The sequence below is a fragment of the Drosophila tropicalis genome, unplaced genomic scaffold, assembly GCF_018151085.1.
Source record: "Drosophila tropicalis isolate 14030-0801.00 unplaced genomic scaffold, ASM1815108v1 contig_806, whole genome shotgun sequence".
NCBI classification, from domain to species: Eukaryota; Metazoa; Arthropoda; class Insecta; order Diptera; family Drosophilidae; genus Drosophila; species Drosophila tropicalis.
The window spans coordinates 141720-163889 of record NW_027173296.1 but is presented as its reverse complement, the minus strand read 5'-3'; the positions used below and the strand labels follow the sequence as shown (position 1 = coordinate 163889).

Here is a 22170-nt window from a genome sequence, read left to right as displayed (position 1 = left end):
CAGCGAATTTCCTATTGTAAAGGTAAGATTCCATGAGTTTGAGGGTGTACTGTGGGAGTTTTTGACGGATTTTGAACATCAGACCCTCCAGCCAAACTCTATCGAAAGCCTGGGCAACGTCGAGAAATACAGCCGCACAGTATTCTTTTAGTTCGAATGCTGTTCGTATTTGTTTAATTGTACCATGTTTTTCGCGGAAGTGTGAAGGGATTGTGTTCTCCGATGCCAGAAATGAGTTTAGTCGGATCTGCAGGGCCTGTTCAAAAAGCTTCGAAAGACATGGCAGCAAACTAATTGGCCTATAGGATGATGGCTTGGTTTTGTCCTTTCCCACTTTAGGAATCATGATGATAGTGGACCTTTTCCATGCTCTTGGGAAGTAGCCGATTCTTATCATAGCATTGAACAGTTTGCAGATGTATTGTATGGCGATGATACGGAGTTCTAGGAGATTGGGAAGCGTGGTGGGCAGTACAGGGCAGCCAATGTAAAGTTGCCGCAGCTGGTTTGGACGGTTTAGCAGTTGCTTGTAGGTGCTGTGTTTTAAATCTGTTTAGCAACGAGTGTTTTATACGGTTTTTGATTAGGATACCAGTTCCGCCATGAGCTTTTCCGTCTGGATGGTTTGTTGCGTAGAAGGTATATTTTGGTATTTGAAAATTATTTTTTTATGTTAAATGTGTTTCCGATATCAGCAAACCGTCGATTTCACTTGAGTCTAGGAATAGTTGCAGTTCGTTTTTGTGCTTGGAGATGCCGTTAGCATTCCAAAGACGTATACGTAGGGAAGCCATTATTTATTCTCGATAAGCTTCTGGATAAGCAGGTTTTGATTCCGCATCAATTCCTGCATACAGTTTTGCATGAACGTCATAAAAGCGGTCCTGTTTTGATTCAGTGAGATCAAAAGGGCCTCTAAGCCACTTGGGTTTTGCTGGCCAAGTTGCGGATTCTGTAGATGGTGGAGTGACGGGGTCTCTTTCGCGGGCTCCGTCTGTCCAGTTCGGAGCACACTAGCGAAGGATACACTAGGACTGTATGTAGCAGGCATGTTAGATGATCTAACAGTCTTGGAATACCTCAGTCGAAGAATACCTCCGGTGTAGTTTTTAGAGGCGTTGACGGTGATTTTGGTCCAGCTGGGGGTTTCGCCCGTTTAGGTGTGATTTAAGATATCTTAAAGACAGGACATCCTCTGTAGTTGGCCGTGTGGTGCCCTCCACAGTTACTGCATAGTCTTAGTTCGACGTTGTTTCTGTCTTTGGTGCAAATGCCATCTTTATGATATTCACCGCAGCCAACACACACTTACCTGAGATTGCAATTGTTAGGTGTGGTTGTATTTCCGGCAGTTTTTACACTGCGGTGGTTGGTATCTCCTATGGGGCTCTTCTACGGTGATTCTTCTGTGCAATAGAAGCTGAAGGATGTAGATTGGGTGCACTTCATTTGGATTCGACCGCTTTGCATCTGGTTGGAGCTCGATTTTAAAGAGCGGCTGTGCGACTTTGTTCCGGTTGATGATGTTGACAACAGACTTAACCTCAAAGTTTTTTTCTGCCAATGCGTCTGCTATTTCTTGAGTTGGGACCGATGGCTCAATCCCTTTCAACACAACCTGGAGCCCTTTACTGCAAGAATTTTAAAACGATTCCCGCTTAGGAGTGCGGCGTATTGCCACTTTTTTTCTTTTGCGGGCTTAGCTTCCGCTTAGTTATTTTAATATATCTCTCTATTTCAGTTTGGACAGAAGGCGTTGGGTTTATTCTTGTGGCTGACTGCGCGACTTGTCGTTGACGGCTTGAGGCAGGTCAATACTTCGACAGACGTTGCAGTAGTTGCTGTCAACGAGCTGACGGTGCTGGTCGGTGCAATCGGTGACCCAGTTATCGATATTGATGGAGAAGCACACTGCTCTCTCCACGGTAAATTGCTGTTGTTTGCTGAGTGGCTTGCACTTTCGGTCGGCGACACCACCGAAAAGTATGCGTTGTTGCGTTGGACCGAGAGTCGTCGGTCACGTTGTTGTTGTACAATTAGTTCTTGTAGCTGTTGCTGGTGGGTATCGAGAGAGCTTGGGCCCGAATTGGTGAACATGGCTTTTCCAAAAAAAATTACGCACTTTGTTGTTGCAAGTTAGTATTTATTGCTATTAGAACAAACTGTTAGCAATATGATTGTAAATAGGCGTCTCTGAGGCGACTGAGAGACCTACATAATTTTTGCAAACGCGATCTTTTTTATTTTTACACTAAATTTTGCGGAGAGAATTATGAACGTCATTTAGCGCACCAGAAATCGGCCAGAAACTCCAAGTAGCTTAGAGGCCCTATTGATCTCACGTAACCATAACATGACCACTCGTCAAGAACTTTCACTCGTTGCGGAGGGCGGAAGTGGCGATTAATAAATCTTTCTATAACTTAAAATTATCGCTTTAATTAAAATTATTTCATCCGAATTTTATTTTCATTTCGCGATTGATTTCATTCGCTTTTGAATTTTTTGCAAAATAATATTATTATTATTTATTATTAATTATTATACAAAATAATATAATAACTAACGGGTTAAAAGTGCTAGCTGCTAAGGCCATCGACTCGATTTTGCAAAATAAAATCCTAAACAATTTCAATAAAAATTAACACTTACAACAAACCTAAATGATTTTTCTTGTACACCACAACACACTATACTAATAAAATTATTTTGTTTTTTTGCTATTAGTTGAGCTTTTGGACGTGACCAAGAACGGGGAGACCAAAATCCAAAATTTTACCCATTTTCCCTTAATCTGTACACTAAACCTAGTGTCCGAACTGGTCAGTATATTCTTTTCTAAATAGTTATTACTTTAAAAATATTATTTTTTTTCTTTTTAAATTTAATTAAATTTTTAATAAAATGGTTGTCTGCTCTAAAAATAATTGCATAGTTGCCACCAACGCTGTTGACTCCCATGATTATATTCTTGGTTGGTTGTGTGACAATGCGGTTCACGTTAAGTGTGCAGGTTACACAGGTAGAATCAAGAAGTCTATTGCTAAAGGTGGTATGGATGTTATGTCTGTCGGGAGGTCGAGAATGAGATGCCGTCATTTATGAGGCGGACTAGAGATATTTTTGACCCTTTGAGGGCACCTGCCCTTGTAAAAACCTTTTAACAAACTCCAAGCAGAGTTTACTCCGGTGGAGACTCAGTTTAGAAGCTTATCGCCTATTAATGAGTCTTGAAAACGTAAAAGAACCAGTCCTTGGGGTGTTTCTTTATCTGTTGATCCGCCGGCCTCTCTGATCGTTCCCGACCGGTATAATGCACCGTCCACTCCTAATGTACAGCAATTGATATCGTTTAAGAGCCCGGTTGTGAATGCGAATAGTAAGGAATTACCGGTATCACCTGGGAATGATCTCCTAAAAACGATTCCTATTTTAGTGACCGATGTGTCCGGGCAATTACCCATTCCAATAGAAATTGCCGACAGCTCTAAAATTATCGACGGACCCGTGAACAAGTTGACTGCTGCAGTGGGTGACTTGTACAACGTTGCTACTGCGGCTGATACTTCGGGACCGCGGCCTCTCGTTGGCATACCACCAAAGAAACATATATTTGTTTCTAGGCTAGACCCTGTCACATCTGAGGATGTAATAGCTCATATTCGGAAGAAAGTTATCGTCTCGAATATTGCGGTAAAAAAATTTAAATTTTCGTATTCTCGGGACATTTCGTCCTTTAAAATTAGTGTTTCTGCCAATATCTTCGACACTATATTTCGAGAAGACTTTTGGCCGAAACATATAATAGTTAAGGAATATACTGTAAAAAGAAAAATCGGCAACCGATTCGCCTTCCAACAACAACTAACACTATTCCTGCCACATCAGCATCTGCTGGTGTGTCAAAAAACTAGCTTCCTCCCTTAACCTGGTTTACCAGAATGTTAGAGGACTGAATACTAAACTTCCTAATCTCTATGTAGATAGTCTTTATTTTGAACATAACATTCTAGCTTTTACAGAGACGTGGCTTAAACCTGATATTGCTGATGCATCGGTTTTTTCACAAACTTTTCTATTTATTTACTTATTTATTTATTTATTTACGTCAACTAACACAGCAGTCGACGATAAAGCTTGAGCTACAGACAGATAGTAATTAAATGAAGAAGGTAGCTTAGCTTTATACACAACTAAACATTCCCGACCCGGTGGAGGTGTTTTATTCGCACAAGGTGCCAGCTGTGCCCCGATTCACAGCCAATGTGGTCAGGGATGATTTGCAGCCAATCCAAGTCCAGAATATTTTCATTGGTTTCGCTGTAGATGATTAAAAAGTATAGTGCGAAGAGAAGTGACAGAAAGATGAGGAGAGATAAGGTGAGAAAGGTTGTTAAAAGATTGGCAAAAACATGAAAAGTTTTGTGAAGAGAGTAGTTAGTCAGACATCTACTAAGGTGAATAGGAAAAAAGTTTCTGGTCCGACGTGAGGGAACACAAAAAATATAGCGTATCTGGTAAATTGGTAGAAATGACTTCGCCGTTGACTAGTTTATGGAGAAAGAGAATGCCAAAAACAAGCCTACGGTTATAAAGTGAAGGAAGATTAATAAGAAGAAGTCTGTCAGAATAAGAAGGTAGGCGAAGACCCAGGTCCCAATTTAGACCGCGTAGCGCAATCTTAAGGAATTGCTTCTGTACCGATTCAATCCTACGCTGGTGAACATCATACTGCGGGTTCCATACTGGCGAGCAATATTCAAGAGCAGCGCGAACTAACGAAGTGTATAAAACCATTAATGAAGCCAAGAAGGCTGCATGCTCTATTGACAATTGAAGAAATATGAACATTAAATGAAGGTTTTGGCTCAAACATAACGCCTAAGTTTTTGAATGATGGTACACAATCTAACAGAACAGACTTAATAGAGTAATGAGCTAGGAGCGGAGACAAACGACTGAAAGTCATAAAAGAACACTTAGAGGCATTAAGGTGTAATTTATTAACGTGGCACCAATCACAGAACGCATCGAGATCTGATTGCAAGTGCTGTTGGAAAGAAGGATCATTATAGGAATAACAAATCTTGAAGTCATCCGCAAACATGAGCACGCGTAAATGAGCCAAGGCCAAAGGCAAATCATTTATAAACAATGTAAATAAAAGTGGGCCCAGATGACTGCCTTGGGGTACACCTGACGTAACTCGAACAGTTTTAGATATCAAGGAACGAAAAGACACCTTTTGGGTTCTGCCAATAAGATACGACTTTAACCAAGCCAATAGTTTTGGGGAAAACCCATGATGTTAAGTTTCGCGAGAAGCATAGAATGATCAACCGTATCAAAAGCCTTACTAAAGTCAGTATAGATAACATCAGTTTGACACTTTTTACGGAAGCCATGGTGTACAAGGGTAGTCAATTCTAAAAGGTTGGTAAGCGGCGAACGACCTTTCATGAAGCCATGCTGACAAGGAGATGTAGTGGATCTGGATAGATGTAGAAGGGAAGACGTAATAATTTTCTCAAACAATTAAGGTATTGCCGGAAGTTTGGCAATGTCACGGTAGTTAGAAACATCCGATTTGCTACCCTTCTTAAAAAGCGGAATAATAAAAGACTCCTTCCAAATATCAGGAAAGCTACAAGTCTCCCTCGATATAAAGAATAACCGAGATAAAGGCTTAGATAGGGAAATCGAACACATTTTAAGGATGCAACTAGGTATATTATCAGGCCCGGGAACGAAGGAAGACGTCATAGATGACAAGCGAGAGATAATACAGCCTTTAGTAATACTGGGAAAAAACATACAATTTAAATGTGGGATTGAAAAGGGATAGGATGTGGGATCCGAAACAGTAGTAGAACAAGTCGACCGACAAAAATTTAGCAAACAGATCTGCAATATTTGAATCATTATTAGCAGTCTGGTCGTAAAGTCTGCCTATATTCAGACGTGACCGGATTTCTCGCATAGGCGGTGCGTTCTGATAGCTGTTGATGCTGCTTTATCATCTGAAATGATTCAATTTTCTAGTACCCAGGAGATTGGGTTTGTCGGTGTTAAAGTAAATTTTAAATTTTTTAATGCTTTTAATACTTGTTCCTATATTCCACCATTGTCAGACATAGTGGTATATTTAAATCATTTAGAGGCAATTCAGTTTGTCTCCTCTTTAGTTTCCAGTCAAGACATGCTCATAGTTTTAGGTGATTTTAATTTACCTACTTTAGCATGGTCACTAACATGAAACTACCATGTTGCTGCCTACTATATTACATGATTTTATTGATGGTCTTCTAGGCTTATCCTTATCCCAAGTCAATTCTGTCTTAAATTCTCATGAAAAACCTTAGATCTTATTTTTATACCCTTGCAAAAAGGGTATATTAATTTTGGTCAGAAGTGTGCAACGCATAGAACGAAGCATCTCCGACCATACAAAGTATATATATTCTTGATCAGCACGACGAGACGAGTTCAACTAGCCATGTCCGTCCGTCCGTCCGTCTGGATCAACGCAAACTCCTCCTAGACCGTAAGAGCTACAGAGCTGAAATTTTGCACGTAGGCTTGTATATACTGCAGGCGTTGTATATCTCGGATTCAGCCGGATCGGACCACTATATCATATAGATCCCATACAAACCCCAAAGTCACGAACAGTGACTTTTCTCAATAACTTCGTTATTTTCTATGCTATTATCGTGAAACTTAGTATTAGAGAGTTTACTACGCCTATAAACGACTGTGCCAAATTTGATCAAGATCGGATGACTATATCATATAGCTCCCATACAAACGGCCAAGTCACGAACAGTGACTTTCTCAATAACTTCGTTATTTTCTGAGCTATTGTCGTGAAACTTAATATATATAAGCGACTATGCCAAATTTTATCAAGATCAGGTGACTATATCATATAGCTCCCATAGGAACGATTGGTCGAAAACAGTGACTTTTGTAAATAACTTCGTCACTTTTAACGCGATTGCTTTTAAATTAAACATTTCTTAATTTAATATATATGTTAATGACTGTGCCGAATTTGATAAAGATCGGGTGACTATATCATATAGCTCCCATAGGAACGATCGGTGGAAAACAGTGACTTTGATCAATATCTTCGTTATTTCCTATGATTGTAGGCCTTTCTTTCGCAAGCATAAGCCTTTTTAGATAAAACGTTCTTCCACATTGATGGCTAATAGGTATGGAAAGAGTTACCAAAAAAGTTGCAAGGGTATACAAACTTTGACGCGGTCGAAGTTAGCCCCGGCCCTCTGGCTTGGATTCTTATTGCGATGTTTCTAGGATCGAACCGTTTGTTTTTCCCGAAGACAAATTTCATCCCACATTAAATTTAAAAATTGATCTGCCCTTGCTTTCACTATTACTTGGTTTAACTGAGCTACCTCTAACTAGGTGCTTTTGTAAGACTGACTTTGCCAGCCTTAATGAAAACATTGCTACTACCGATTGGACTTATTTGTACAATTGTAGAAATATGAACTCAGCTGTTCGTTTTTTCTATGATACTCTGAATTCACTCTTTGAAATTTGTGTGCCTCTTGGTAGGCTGGAGCGATTTAACAAACCTCCCTGGTTCTCTCGTGAGTTATCCAATTTGAAAAATGTGAAGACACAATATTATAAGAAGTTTAAAAAAACACGTCGTTCATCAGATGATGCTCTGTATACAGTCGCTCGTTCAAAATTCATGATGCTTAATACACAATGCTATAAGAATTATCTTCAGCGGTGTAAGATTCAGTTTTCTTCTGACCCTAAACAATTTTATAATTTTGTTAATTCTAAACGTAAGACCTCTATGCACCCATTTTTTTTGTCGTTTCAAAATAAAAAAGCGAGCACTGATCAGGCAATTGCCGATATGTTTGCGAGTTTTTTCAAAACAACTTATTCCTCAACGGAATATCGAGCAAGTCCGTATCCTTATCATTTAGAAAAGGCTAATAGCATATTCAATCCAGTGATTGATGAAAGTTCTATTCTTAGCGAACTTAAACTAGTTAAACCTGTTTATTCTTTGGGGCTAGATGGTCTTCCTGGATGTGTACTCAGGTTCTGTGCAAACGCATAATGTAAACCCATTTTAAAATTGTTTCTATTGTCTGTCGAATCTTCCTCTTTTCCATCTATTTGGAAGGACTTGTATATCATTCCTCTGCATAAAAATGGCAAAAAGTCCGAAGCCTCTAACTATAGGGGTATCTCAAAATTGTCCGCTATTCCGAAAGCTTTTGAGAAAATTATAACTTCTCAATTGCAACATTTTTGCAGCTCTATTATTTCGCCATCCCAACATGGGTTTGTGAAACGTAGATCTACAACCACTAACCTTTTAGAATTTACATCAATAATTATCAAGGGGTTCAAAAATGGTAAACAAACTGATGTAATATATACTGACTTTAGCAAAGCCTTTGATTCCGTTAATCATACCCTATTACTTTCTAAGCTGAGCGACATTGGGTTTCCACCCCTTTTCCTTTCTTGGGTTCGAGAATATTTAACAAATAGATAACAGAAGGTACTTTTTAAATCTTCTTTTTCCGCTTCCATTCCTGTGACTTCTCGTGTACCTCAAGGTAGTCATCTTGGCCCTCTGCTCTTCACACCATTTATTAACGATCTTCCATCAGTCATTGTTCATTCGCGCGTGCTTATGTATGCTGACGATGTCAAACTTTGTCTTACTCATAAAGATACAGATTCATTTAGTCGGCTACAAGCTGATCTTAAAAACTTTCAATCCTGGTGCCAGTTTAATATACTAAATCTAAACACTACCAAATGTAAGGTAATGACTTTTTATCGTAACTCTCCTCAACTGCTCACTTATTTTCTAAACAATAGTCCCATAGAAGGTCTAAAAAAAATTAATGATTTGGGCGTATTAAGTTAATCTTTAATCTATATTTTCACCACGGTCGCAAGGGCCATGAGTCCTATTTTAGAGTATGCATCTTGCATAAGGTCACCGTAATATCCGTTAAATCCGTTCAAAAGCAGTTTTTGGCTATTTGCTCTTCGTGGCTTAAGCTGCAATCGAAATGGCAATTTGGCTTCGTACTCAAGTTGAATTATGCTTGGTGTTATTTTTATTCACAAGCTCCTAAATTGTGAAATTGAGTCGCCTAAGTTATTAGCTCAGGTTATCTGTCGGTAGACATCCTATTATTCCTTTACTTTTAATCGTTGTTCTTTTACCTATGCCATGCATAAACCGTTTAGGGTCCTCTGAATTGATTACAGCCTTCTATCTATTGTAGTCTGTTTAGAGTCTTCTATTAATATACTTAAAACATCTATCCTTTCATATTTAGTTAAGAGATAGCTATAGTATTATTTGTTTGTCTGTTTTTTCTATTGTGTCATTGTCCACGCGATTCGTGCTGTGCATTATTTGGCTTCACCCCTCGGTCGGTCGGCTGGGAGATCGGCAATAATAGGCTTTGTCCTTGTGTCGTAAGGGCCACTTGAACGTACTGCGCATCAGGAACTGATACGGAATCAAAATCTGCTCATCCGGAAGCTTGTTCATAATAAATAATTACTTCACTACGTCTATGACTTTGGAATGCTAAAGGCATCTCTAAGCACAAAAACGAAATATTACTATTCTCAAGTGAAATCGATGTCATGCTGATATCGGAAACACATTTAAGAACAAAAAAAATTCTTCAAATACCAAAATATATATTCTACGCAACAAATCATCCAGACGGCAAAGCTCAGGGCGTTTCTCGTATCTTAATCAAAAACCGTATAAAACACTCGTTCTTCGGCAGATTTGAAACATTACACCTACAATCAGCTGCTATAAGTGTCCAAACAAGCGGTGGCCACTCATTGTCTGTAGACGACATTGACATGTGTGCCCTTGCACTTGTGCCAATGAGGGGAGCTGTAGCATGAGTATCTATCCCACCTGCCTCTACTTACACTGAACTTGATGACAGGCCTACAAACCGGCGGCAACGGAAAAACAACGTCAGAAGAGAAGGGCAGAGCACTCGCTCACCAGTATCAAAACTTCGCATAGTCCCAAGCAGTGCTCAAAGAAAATACATAGAAACCCTCAGTTTAACCAGCACCAAACATCCCCTGTGGAAAGCTTTTCCAACTTTAAGCGCTCCTACAAAAACAGTTACTTGGATCTACAATCGGTTAATATATATTTGAATTTATTTAAAACCATGTAAAGCCGAAAAATGCTAAAGGCCATGACTTTATTAAACAGAAAATTATCATCGAACGTTCTATCATAACCGTACAATACATCGACAAACTGTTAAACGCTATTGTGAAACTTGGCTTCTCAAAGGGTGGAAAAGGTGCACTATTATCTTACGACTAATCTTGTTTCTGAGATCCCAAAACACAATTCCCTCACACCAATTCGGCACCATCGAAAAACACGGGACACTTAACAAGTTAATCGAATAACATTCGAAATACGAACAGCATTTATAGGTACTAAAAAAAAACTGTACGTCTTAGCATAGCAAATAACGAAGTTATTGATGAAGGTTACTGTTTTCAACCGATTGATCCTATTGGAGCTGTATGATATAGGCACACAATCTTGTTCATTATACATTTTTATGACATTTGCATAAAAAGTAACGAAGTAATTAAGAAATATCACTGTTCTCAATTGATCGTTCCGTTCGGTGATATAGTCACCCAATCATGATCAAGTTTGGCACAACCGTTTATAGGTGAATTTATCTCACAAAACATTAAATTTCACGATAGTATTTTAGATAATAACGAAGTTATTAAAAAAAAATGAAGCAAGTAAGTCGACTCGTCGACTTGGGTATACCATACACCAGGTGAAACAAATATTTCAAATTTCGAAAACCAAATGTTTGTCTATTAAATTGTTTTTACATGTCTTATACTATGTGCTATCTCGCTCACTCTACGAACACACGAGCACTCTAGAGCCGCCACTAGCCAACGGGCAATTCTGGCCATGTGGACCGCTTAGTAAAATACGTTCATACTCATATTTTGCATGTTTCTAGTCCGATTTTAATAAAATTTGGTAGTTTGATAGAAATAGATAAGAATAATTAGTCTGCCGAATTTGAATGAATACTAAATTTGGTGACTTTAGCTTTGTTAGTTTTTGATAAAATCAGTTCTGTTTAATTTGCGGGGGTGGAAGTGGGCGTGGCAAAATGTTTAAATAGCCAGTATCTGCGCGTCTATTAAGTTAGTCTACATACCAAATTTAATGTAGGAAGCTATCATAGTTTTTAAGGAAATCAGTTTTATGTAAATTCCGGGGGCGGAAGGGGGCGTGGCAAAAAGTTTAAACAATTAGTTTCTGCGCGCTAATTAAACGAGCATACAAACTAAATTTGATGTCTCTAGCTGTCATACTTTTTAAGAAAAACAGTTTTATGTGATACCTGGGGGCGTAGGGGGGCGTGGCCGAAATTCCAATTAAGTCTGGAAATGTGCATAATACACACTCCAAGATCTGCGTGTTCATACAGACGGACGGACGGACGGACGGACGGACGGACGGACAGACGGACATGGCTAGATCGACTCGGCTGTTGATCCTGATCAAGAATATATATACTTTATAGGGTCGGAGAAGCTTCCTTCTGCCTGTTACATACATTTTGGCGACTTTAATATACCATTTCACCCTATAAATGGTATAATGGTGTATGGTAAAAAAATCATTGTTCGTGACTTTACCTAAATGCAATATTTCAACTCTGTAGCTTTTACGGTCTAGAAGGAGACGGACGGACGGACGGACATGGCTATATGAACTCGTCTCTTCTGTCCAAAATAAATAGATAATTTTTTGAAAAGGGTACCTATAAAAATATGTGTGTATTAAATGGTAAAACTCTATTTTAAGTCATACCCTGTGTCCATTTTAAAACCATTTGTAGCTTTGAACGGTCTAATATTATAAATATAGAAACACCTGAGGTGGTAATAATACTTTTTTAAAAACAAACCTTTTGGAGTGTAGATGTACTGTTTCAAGACATTTTTGACAAAATGCAGTACATTCAAGGCCTGATCCGGATTGTAAGCTTCCATAGCATTGACCGCATTCATGTTCTGCTAATTTGCCACAAACAGAGCATTGACGAGGTGCTACAATGATAAGAAAAAAAAAAAAGGAAAAAGAACAAATTTAAAATATAAGTCTTTCATTTCATGAATGAGGCCGTAGAGGTGTAAGTTTTGAATTTGAAAGGGAAAATAAACTGAGCGTGGATCTCAGTACACTGCATGGACAACCCTGATATAGAGTGTTGTTTTCGAATTTATATGTAATTTTCTACATATATGTATGTGTCACCAGACAGGGCTTCAGCCCTGGGCGAACTGGTGTTATCGATAAGTGAAGAAGAAGTAGTTGGCAAAACGTTGAGAAAAAAGGGTGCGAACGAATAAGCTTCTACGATCGGTGGTAACGAACGGCCATCACGAACGATGCCGCTGGAATCACTTTGCAAACGTCTTTCAATTGTTAAGTCTAAATTAATTAACAAACTTATATAAATTATCTACCTAAACGTACGTATAAGCGAAATGAAAAATCAACGAACATACAAGTATGACAGAGACAACAATAATGCTTTGCAGCAAAAATGTAGACATGCTAGATTGTCATCGTCAAGAAATCGAGAACAATTACAGAGAAAACTAACCACGATCTGTAGTGACGACCAACACACCAAAGCGGAAAATCAATCAATAGCTAAAAAGATAAACGAATTATAAAAAACGATTAGAGTATTGCAGAAGCGTTCATTTCAACCTGCAATGATTTCGTCACCCATTGAGCTCAGTGACGTAAAGGTACAAGAAGTTTCTGGAGAAAGAAACGTGATTTTGACAAACGAACGAACAAACGTAACGTATTTGCCAAACGAAAACACTGCCTCGTCTCAGCAGTACCTACGATAATGTGGCTAAGTTTCAGAAACAATGCTATGTCTCAGCAGTACGGTAATGTTGCTACGTTTCGGCAACTCGGTAACACTGCTACGTCTCAGCAGTACGACAATGTTGCTACGTTTCAGCAACTCGGTAACACTGCTACCCTTCATCAGTACGGTAATGTTGCTACGTTTCAGCAAATCGGTAACACTGCTGCGTCTCAGCAGTACGATTATGTCGATACTTCGCAGCAACTCGGTTATGCAGCTACGTCTCGGCAACCCAATTACATTGTTACATCGCAACACGGCTATATTGTTGCGCCTCAACAACACTTACCCTTCGCTCCGACTCTTCAAAATGGTAACATTGCTACGATTCAGCAGTGAAAAACGTTATTACATAACAGCAAGATTATTTTGTTCCAACGTCACGGAATTACGTAAGCAAAAGTGGGTCAAACACATATGTAGGTCAGTATTTGGAAAATTCTTAGAATTTCGCGACCCAACGACAACAACAACACGACTTTAACTGCGACTGACTTTAAAATAATTTTGGGCATTCATTTGGAAGCATTAACGAAATTGTAGCTCTTGTTCCTGAATTTAATCCATCGTACGTAAAATCATTGAATTCGCATCAGTTTGTTAAACGTGTGGAAACTCAGAAAAACGCATGTAACTGGGACGACAGAAAGGGAATTTTTGCAGTTCAACAAAAGATGCAAGGTGCAGCTCGTTGCTGGTTTGATGCAACGGATGAAAAATTTTAAATATGGCCAGAATTTGTTTCAAAATTTCTGTACGACTTCCCATGTATCAGCAACGCAGCTGATGTTCATTTAAAAATGCTGAAAACCAAACGGGAAACAACGGAATCACCAAATAATTATTTTTATAAAATGCTAGCCATTGATAAAAAGGGTGAGTTATCTGCTTCAGCAATTGTAACACATATTATAAACGGCATCAACGATTACTATCTTAAGGGAAAGATATCAAACCACTACACCTCATGTAACGAAATTTAACGAGATATACATACATGCTTATTCGGCTCATAACGAAATCAAATATAATCCACATAGTTTTCAAAATAAACGTGAGTCCAACGGTAATACGCAGAAGTCAATTAATCCGTAATAAAACGGACACTCAAAGAAAAGATGGAGCCGTTAATCAAATGCTTTAATAGTCAAAAATTGGGACATTATTCGTCAGATTGTAATCGTACTAATCACGACTCTACCAACTGCCCTGAAAAATTTAAAAACGTTTCGAAAGTAAATAAAATTGACTCAAACATCAACGCAGATATTTGTAAATTTATTTCAGTTAACGGAAACAAAACAACGCATTCGTCGATCCAGGTAGTACTCGTACTATGATTCGAAAATCATTTGCCGAAGGCGTAGGCGTTTTGCAACGATGTGCAATAACACTGAATGGATTTGGAGGAGGAAAATTCTTCTGTAACCAAAAACTAAATGCAAAGATCGTTGTTGACAAGATAGGTCACTAAGTCGAAATTCTTGTAGTGGAAAATGACTTAATAGTTGAAAACGTTTTAATGGGTAAGGATATTCTTTGTCGGGATGGAATGCTTTATCGAAAACATACGCCGAATAGAAACGACTCAAAATTGAACGGATACCGAAAACGAGGAATTGGAAAAAGTCTTAATAGATAATGCTGCTTGTTTCGTGCAGAAGACCAACGAAAAATGCTCAAATAAATGCTCAATATCAAAAATGAAAATTGCTTTAACATCAAACGTACCATGTCATACGAAACCATACCGAACACCGTTTGCGCTCTGACCTATTGTTATGAATGTCAAATGTTAGCTACTGGAAAAATGCATAGTTCGTCCTTCGCATTCGCCGAACGAGTCTCGCATTTCTATTGTTCCTGTAAGCCGCACTCCCCGCCGAAGCCTTCCTGACAGCTTCTCCATCTACAATCTTCTACTGGGTAATGGGATTTACAACCGACATTCTCAGAAGTGGGTCTTAGATGCGACATATCTTATTAAATGTTTTAATCTCTTATATTTTTTTTATTTCCCACCTCATTAGTCACTTTCTTAACAATAACACAGGCCGACATTTTTGAGGTCATGAAAAAGTGTTTGAAGTTCAATAGGTCTCCTATAGTAATTGGGGGCTGCTAATCACGGCCCTGTACTTAGTTTTTCTCCATCACGTCAGGATTTCGAAAAAAATTGCGTTCAATTTATTTAAAATGAAAAAATAAAATTGCAATATATTTTTCCATGATATAAGCATAATATTGTACCAAAAACAGTATTATTTTATCCTATTAATATATTAGGCTTGATTAAAAAGGAATTTACAAAATATCAAAGAGTTATGCCTTTGTTATAATGGATAATATCTTACACTCCGGATATAGTTCTATAATGAGTAAAATTTCAACCAAAAAGTATGCTATAGGGATTTCAAGAATTGTCTGCTTTTAAATTTTAAAGAATTGTGGGAATTTGCTGCGTCTTACACATTGTTTATTAGTTATATGTGCAAACAAGAACTAATTTTCTTACACAAAATATTCTAAAATCCGTAAAAAAAGTTGAACATTTTTGTTTCAAACTTTCTATAGTATACTTTTGGGTGCCTATTTTTCAACCCCAGATCTCCAGATTTCACAAAATCTAGACGGGATGGACAAAAACCAAGTATGCAGTTAGAATCAGCGTACCCGAATTAGTTAAGAACACCTCTCAAGTTAACGTCAGCAAAAATCATTTCGGCCTGTGTAATCAAAATCGGGTTATTGTAGAATACACATCCACCGCATCCCTATTTTAATCAACTACACCTTAATAACAATTAACTTCAATAGGGGCGTAGTGTTCTTGATACACAACTCCCTACAAATTCAAGAAATTACATTAAACGGTAATTTCGACGCAGTATCCGCAGAATTCACGTCAAACCTCAAATTTAGAATAAGTTCAGCCTACATTAAACCAAACAAGAGATTTTCTATGAATAATATCCAAATGTACTGGAAACCTCAAACATACACGTGCTAATCACTGGCGACTTTAACGGTTAGCATAAATACTGGGGCTCAAACACCAATAATCTTAGAGGAAAAATACTTGAAAAACTCATAGCCCAATCAATTTACATCCTACTAAACGATGATAAATGATCTCTTTGATCCACTTCCCTATCATAATCAACCTCTTCAACTCCAATCCAAGAAATGCACAAAACTTATACTCGAAACCTTCCCATTTTTATATCCGACAAAGCCATTTTCAAAACTCACAGAAGAATACTCATCACAACTAAAAACCGGAGGGCCCGGGCTAACTTCGATCGCGTCAAAGTTTGCATACCCTTGCATTTTTTTTTTGGTAATCATAACCAAAATAATTTTTTTTTTTCCAATCAAAGTGGAAAAACGTTTTTTTCTAAAAAGGCTAAAGGTTGTGACAGAAGGGCTTACAATCCTTGCATAGGAAATAACTAAGATTTTGATCCACGTCACTGTTTTTCACCGATCGTTCTGTACAGTCATTAACAGATATATGTGTAATGTGTAATCGATTCATATTGACTGTAACTTATGTTCTCTTTATCCGATCTGATTGAAATTTCGGGATCTGATGTCTTATATCCAAAACTATCATATTAATAAATTTCATAGAGATACTCCATTCTTCATTTATGTTTCTTCTGTAGCTATATGATATAGTGGTCCGATCCTGACAAATTTCATACTTTAATTGCTCCGGGCTATAAGTAGATCAAATATCGTTTCATCCCGATAGCTCTAAGATGACGGCCGGACGGACAGACGGACATGGCTATATCAACTCACCTTCTCATGCTGATCAAGAATATACATATATATGTACATATACTTTATGGGAAAGGAGACGTCTCCTTCTGTGCGTTACAAACATCCGACCAATTTTATGATACCCTCTGCAAGGGTATAAAAACACATGCAGAACTCATTGCAATAGTAGAAGCTCTACAAACCCTCAAAAATAAAAGAGGTAAATTCTCCATATGCACCGACTCACTCTCTGCAATAGAAGCAATTAACAACAAAAATAACAATGAACATTACCCTTCATACGCTCGCAATATTATGCAAAAAAAACTTCCCCAAATTCAGACTACTCTGGTTGCACGGGCACGTAGTATTAGCAGGAAACCAACTAGCAGATACCTCTGCTAAAAATGCAGCGAAACGGCCTCTAATAACAAAGGAAAACTTTAACGTACAAGACATACAAAAATACTTAAAAAACAAATACATACATACCTCACAAAACTACAATCCAACATAACCGAAACATCAACCTGGTACCAAGCAAACAACCCACATAAACTAGAAGAAACTCATTATCCCTCTCGAGAAGAGACCAAATAATAATAACCAGATTTAGACTCGGACACTCCAAAATAACCCACATACACTACATCGATCAATCTCCCCCAACATGCCGCTTTTACAACGACACCATCTCAATCGAACACATTCTCAGCGAATGCAATTTTTGCTGCCATTGCCACGTAATAAGCTAGCTTATAATTTCAATATTACTAAGTTAGCCCTTAAATAATATAAAATAATTTCATTGCAATAATTCTCGGAGTATTGTGCATTGTTATATATATATTTTCTTTTTAACAGCCATCGGAAATTGTTTCCCCAGCGGTCTCAACTTTTGAGTGCGAACTGAACGCGTCAGAACGTCAAGTTCTTAAACGACGATCGATTGTGGAAATCCGAGAATTAGTGTATGTAACTATTGCATTGGATGGTATTAGAGGTAAATCAATAAATTCCCAAAATAGTTTTGTGTCTTATGTAGTAGGCTTGGGTAGCTCATGAGTGAGTGAGCCAAAATGAATAGTTCACTGAACTGAGCCACTGAGCTGGGTCCTTCAATATGGCTCATTTTGGCTCACTAGCTCATTTGACTCAGTAGTTCAGTTTTGCTAACTAGCTCAGTTTTGCTCACTCACTCTTATGGCTCAATTTGCGTTCAATGAATGTATCTCAAAGAATGTTTATATTTTTTTAATTTTCTGTTAAATTTTATCTTATAATTTTGTTAAATTCCCAATGATGGCAGCTAAAAAATATATTTTTAATTAAAAGTTTGTTCTGCTAGTTCAAAGAAAAAAAAATTTAAAATATGGAATATTTTTAAATGGCTTAAAATGTAACGTATTTTACTATCGGGTCACGAGCTATCAGCAAGTGAGCCAGTGAGCCAAACGAGTGAGTTGGCTCACTTCGGAAAAAAAGAATGAATGAGCCAGTTCACCTCGATGAGCTGCTTTTACCCAAGTCTATTATGAAGTGTTATTATAAGTAGATACGGCGTCAGCGCAGCAAAGTGAAAATTTCGAATGTTGAGACATTTATATCCATATGTCAACATAGCGCTTCGCGCTTATCCTGCCTCACCTGTAATCTAGAGCCTGCAACCAGAACACATGCTGGGAAAAATTCTTGCCTAATAGAGGAAATGTAGAAGAATGTACAAAACCTTTTTCCCCAATCTTAACCTAAAGTAAATCATGGAGGATGAAAGTAAAGGGATGTACTAAACCCAAACTTTTCCACAACCGTAACCTAACCTTAATCACGAAGAAAGTGATGCAGATGCGAAGAGCATTCTGGAATTATTTTTAAGTACAAGCGAGGAGTATAATTTTCCAAGAAAGATTTTTTATTCGTCTTCAGAACAGACGAAGTGATCAGGATTTAGTAAAATGAGTCAACATAGGGCTCCACAGTACATATTTTATATAGCAGTAGTTTGGAAGAGATTTTAGTATAAGTTTACATTGAATTTTCTTTTTGTACCCTTGCGAAAAGGGTATATTAATTTTGGTCAGAAGTGTGCAATTCAAAAAAGGAAGCATTTCCGACCATATATAGTATATATTATAAAGCTCCACACAAACGCCAAAGTCACGAACAGTATCTTTTCTCAATAACTTCGTTATTTTCTGAGCTATCGTGAAACTTAATATTAGAGAGTTTATTACGCCTATAAACTACTGTGCCAAATTTGATCAAGATCGGGTGACTATATCATATAGCTCCCATAGGAACGATCTAAAACAGTGATTTTGATGAATATCTTAGCTTTTTCCTATGTTAAGATTGTAGGTTGTTTTTTTTGCAAACTTTAGCCTTTTCAGAAAAAACGTTTTTCCACTTTGATGGCTATAGGTAAAAAAAACCAGAGGGCCGGGGCTAACTTCGACCGGGTATATATTTTTGGTAACTCTTTCCTTACCTATTAGCCATCAATGTAGAAGAACGTTTTATCTAAAAAGGCCTATGAATCGGGGGTTGAAAATTATTATTATCTTGGGCACGGCTTCGGCTACATAACCTCCTGCCGTTGTAATCTTTTGGGTTAGTTTAAAATTACAAGTGTTTTCCTACAATGTGTGAGGCTGATTGTAATTCTAGTCATTAGCATATGAGTTTTAGTTAGTTTTTTATGACAAAAAGTTCAATTGTATTATGTTTTCTTCAGTGCATCTGATTTGGTGAAGCCGCTTCAGATGAACAAGATGTTTATTCTTAAACATTCTGCAAAGGGCCGCCAAAACAAATTATTATTATTAATATTATTATTAGTAAGATAACTGTTGTTAAAGAAGCATGACGAGCTACATGAGAGAAGTTAACCCTAGCAAATCAATGTTATCCTTCTAATAAACTGACTTCCTATTATTTTGTATGATTTACCAAAAAGGTTTACTAATATTGTCCGATGCCTAACAATTTTTGTTTCGGGATATCTACCCACTCCTGATATGTATTACTGTGTTGACTTCTAGCCTTTTTATATGGTGCAGACTTTGAAGACCAACTACTTCTATCTCTCGTCTTAGACCAATGTGGCTTATGCTCCACTGTTTTGACATTTCGCTGGTAGCTGAAATTTGAGCGTTTATTCTGTTTAAATGTTGCCCCTTTATGAACATTTTGCAATATCTGCCTTTTTTGTACTATAGACTCGGACAATTTACCGGAATCTATTTTGACACTATTTTTTAGATGATCATTATTTAATTTAACGTTTGCCATATGAATATTTTCATTTTGTACTGGCTCTGGGATATATACTTTTTCTTCCCCAAATTTTACTTTACCTCCGAACTGAGGTCCTGCCGGGGGCCTTAAACCTTTTTCTTTTACCTCAGCTTTTATCTTACCTCTAAGGTGAGGTCCTGCCGGGTACCGAAAGGTTTTTTCGTGTTTTCTTTTGTTGTTGAGTTTGTTTGGATTTGTGTTGTATTTATTTTCACATTTACCTTTTTTCTTCTCCCAACGCTTTTTAAAACCTGTAACATCTATTGTTGGTGCCACTACAGATTTATTCATTTTTGATTTGGTGCATGCCGAAACGATCCAACCAAATTTAGTATTTTGACCCAGTAGGCCATTTATCTTTTAAGATTTGGGTATATACGTCTATTATCATGTCAACCCTACCAGGTTTATTGAAGGTGGGGCCAGCGAGTACGTAGGATTGTCATTTTGACATATCCACGTTTGCTATATTTAACGGAAGAGCTTTCATTAAATTTGGCAACACAACTGCCTCAACATTAAGAAGTTTATCCCGTGGATTTCGCGTCTTCACATCTATTTTTACTTTATATTTTGATTTTTTGGCTTTTATTGAGGACACGCCACTTATTTCTGTATATTGTTTAATTTTACGTAATTTCAATATTTAAGCGGCTTCTTCAGACAAAATGGTACTCTGTAAACCACTATCAATAAGGGCTCTTAGAGTCTTGGAGATGGAGGATACCATCTACAGTTTTTACTTGTACTAGAGATGTAGCCAACAATTTTTGTTGTGCCGTTACACAGCTATTAACGCTCTCCTGATTTTCTTCAAAATGGAGTAAGGTATGGTGTCCTCTGCTGCAAAATGAGCAGACCATTTCATTATTGCATCTCTTGTTGCTTCAATGCTTCAAGCATCGTGTGCACAATTGCACTTTTTTGGCTATTTCCACCCATTCTTTAGGGCTGTTAGCGCTTTAAACTTATAGCATAGAAGTGCGTTATGCCAGGGTCCTTTGCAGATCGGACAACTATCATTGAAACCTACAACCGACGTTTTCTGTAACGGTTTTTTATCTTCCTTTCTCATGGCACTTAGCGAGCAATATCTTTGCTCCAAGTATTCCATGACATCAAATAGCAATTGTATCTGCCTTGTTTTTCTAATCTGACTCTCATACAATTATAGTGTCTCTCTGTCAAATTTCCGAGGTATGCGTTGAGCGAGTATTACGTCAACTTCATCGGACAAATTTGCTTTAATTTTAATTAAGTGCATTGACTCATTAATAATGTCAGGCACTCCTTTTACACTCTTTAAATCTTCTCTTTTTTCAATTAATTCTGTAAATAACTCCACAAACAGGTCCCATTCTTTAGCCTCTCGAGAAAATGTGGGTACCTTAATCTTTGGCAACACCGGTAGTTCGCCTCCCTCGGTAACGTTCTCACTCTTACAGTTTTCACTATTGTTCATTTTCATTTCTAACACTGATACTGAATTCCGGACATCGAATTCTAAATCATCCATAGTATTCTTTAATCTTGCATTATTTGTCAGTACCTGACACGCCTAAACTTTCTCCCATAAATAATTGATCTTATTAACATATACTATGCATGTCTCATTGCCTGTTGAATTGTCTAAAGTGCGTAAATCTTTGACTACTCTATCCAAATATTCCTGGAGCTGTTGGGCTCTATCCAAAAATATCTCCTGGTTAACATTAGCGTCCTCATTACTAGAGGTCGCATCCCCGCGCGACTCTCCTTTGCTATTTTCAAACATCTCTGTACTGTTCTCTCCTGCTTCAATGAACACCGACTTACTAGTGTCTGGTTTTTCTGACTCTCCTGTGGCTATAATTTTGGCAACTATCGTTAACGCTTCTTCATGTATTTTATTTGTGAAATAATCATGATCGAAATTGGGAGCAGTCTGGATCAATTTTTCGTGATTAGGTATCCATTGCTTCCTTATCTCTTTTACTTCCTCTACAACTTTGCTAGTTATGCTTATAGGATCTAGTGCTTCTAAATGCCTTAACCTGGTATGTAACCCTGCTTGCTTCTCTAACACTTTTGCAGCCTTATTAGTGAACATTTTTGT

The 22170-nt window shown here is 37.7% G+C and overlaps 1 protein-coding gene across 1 annotated transcript in view; it reads right to left on the bottom strand.

The window, feature by feature from the left end:
* CYLD (ubiquitin carboxyl-terminal hydrolase CYLD) overlaps window positions 1-22170 on the bottom strand; it is a 189756-nt gene that overhangs the window by 88255 nt on the left and 79331 nt on the right. The window contains exon 4 of the mRNA XM_068294068.1: window positions 12027-12168. Coding sequence (XP_068150169.1) covers window positions 12027-12168 — 142 coding nt within the window. The remainder of the gene's footprint in view (window positions 1-12026; window positions 12169-22170) is intronic.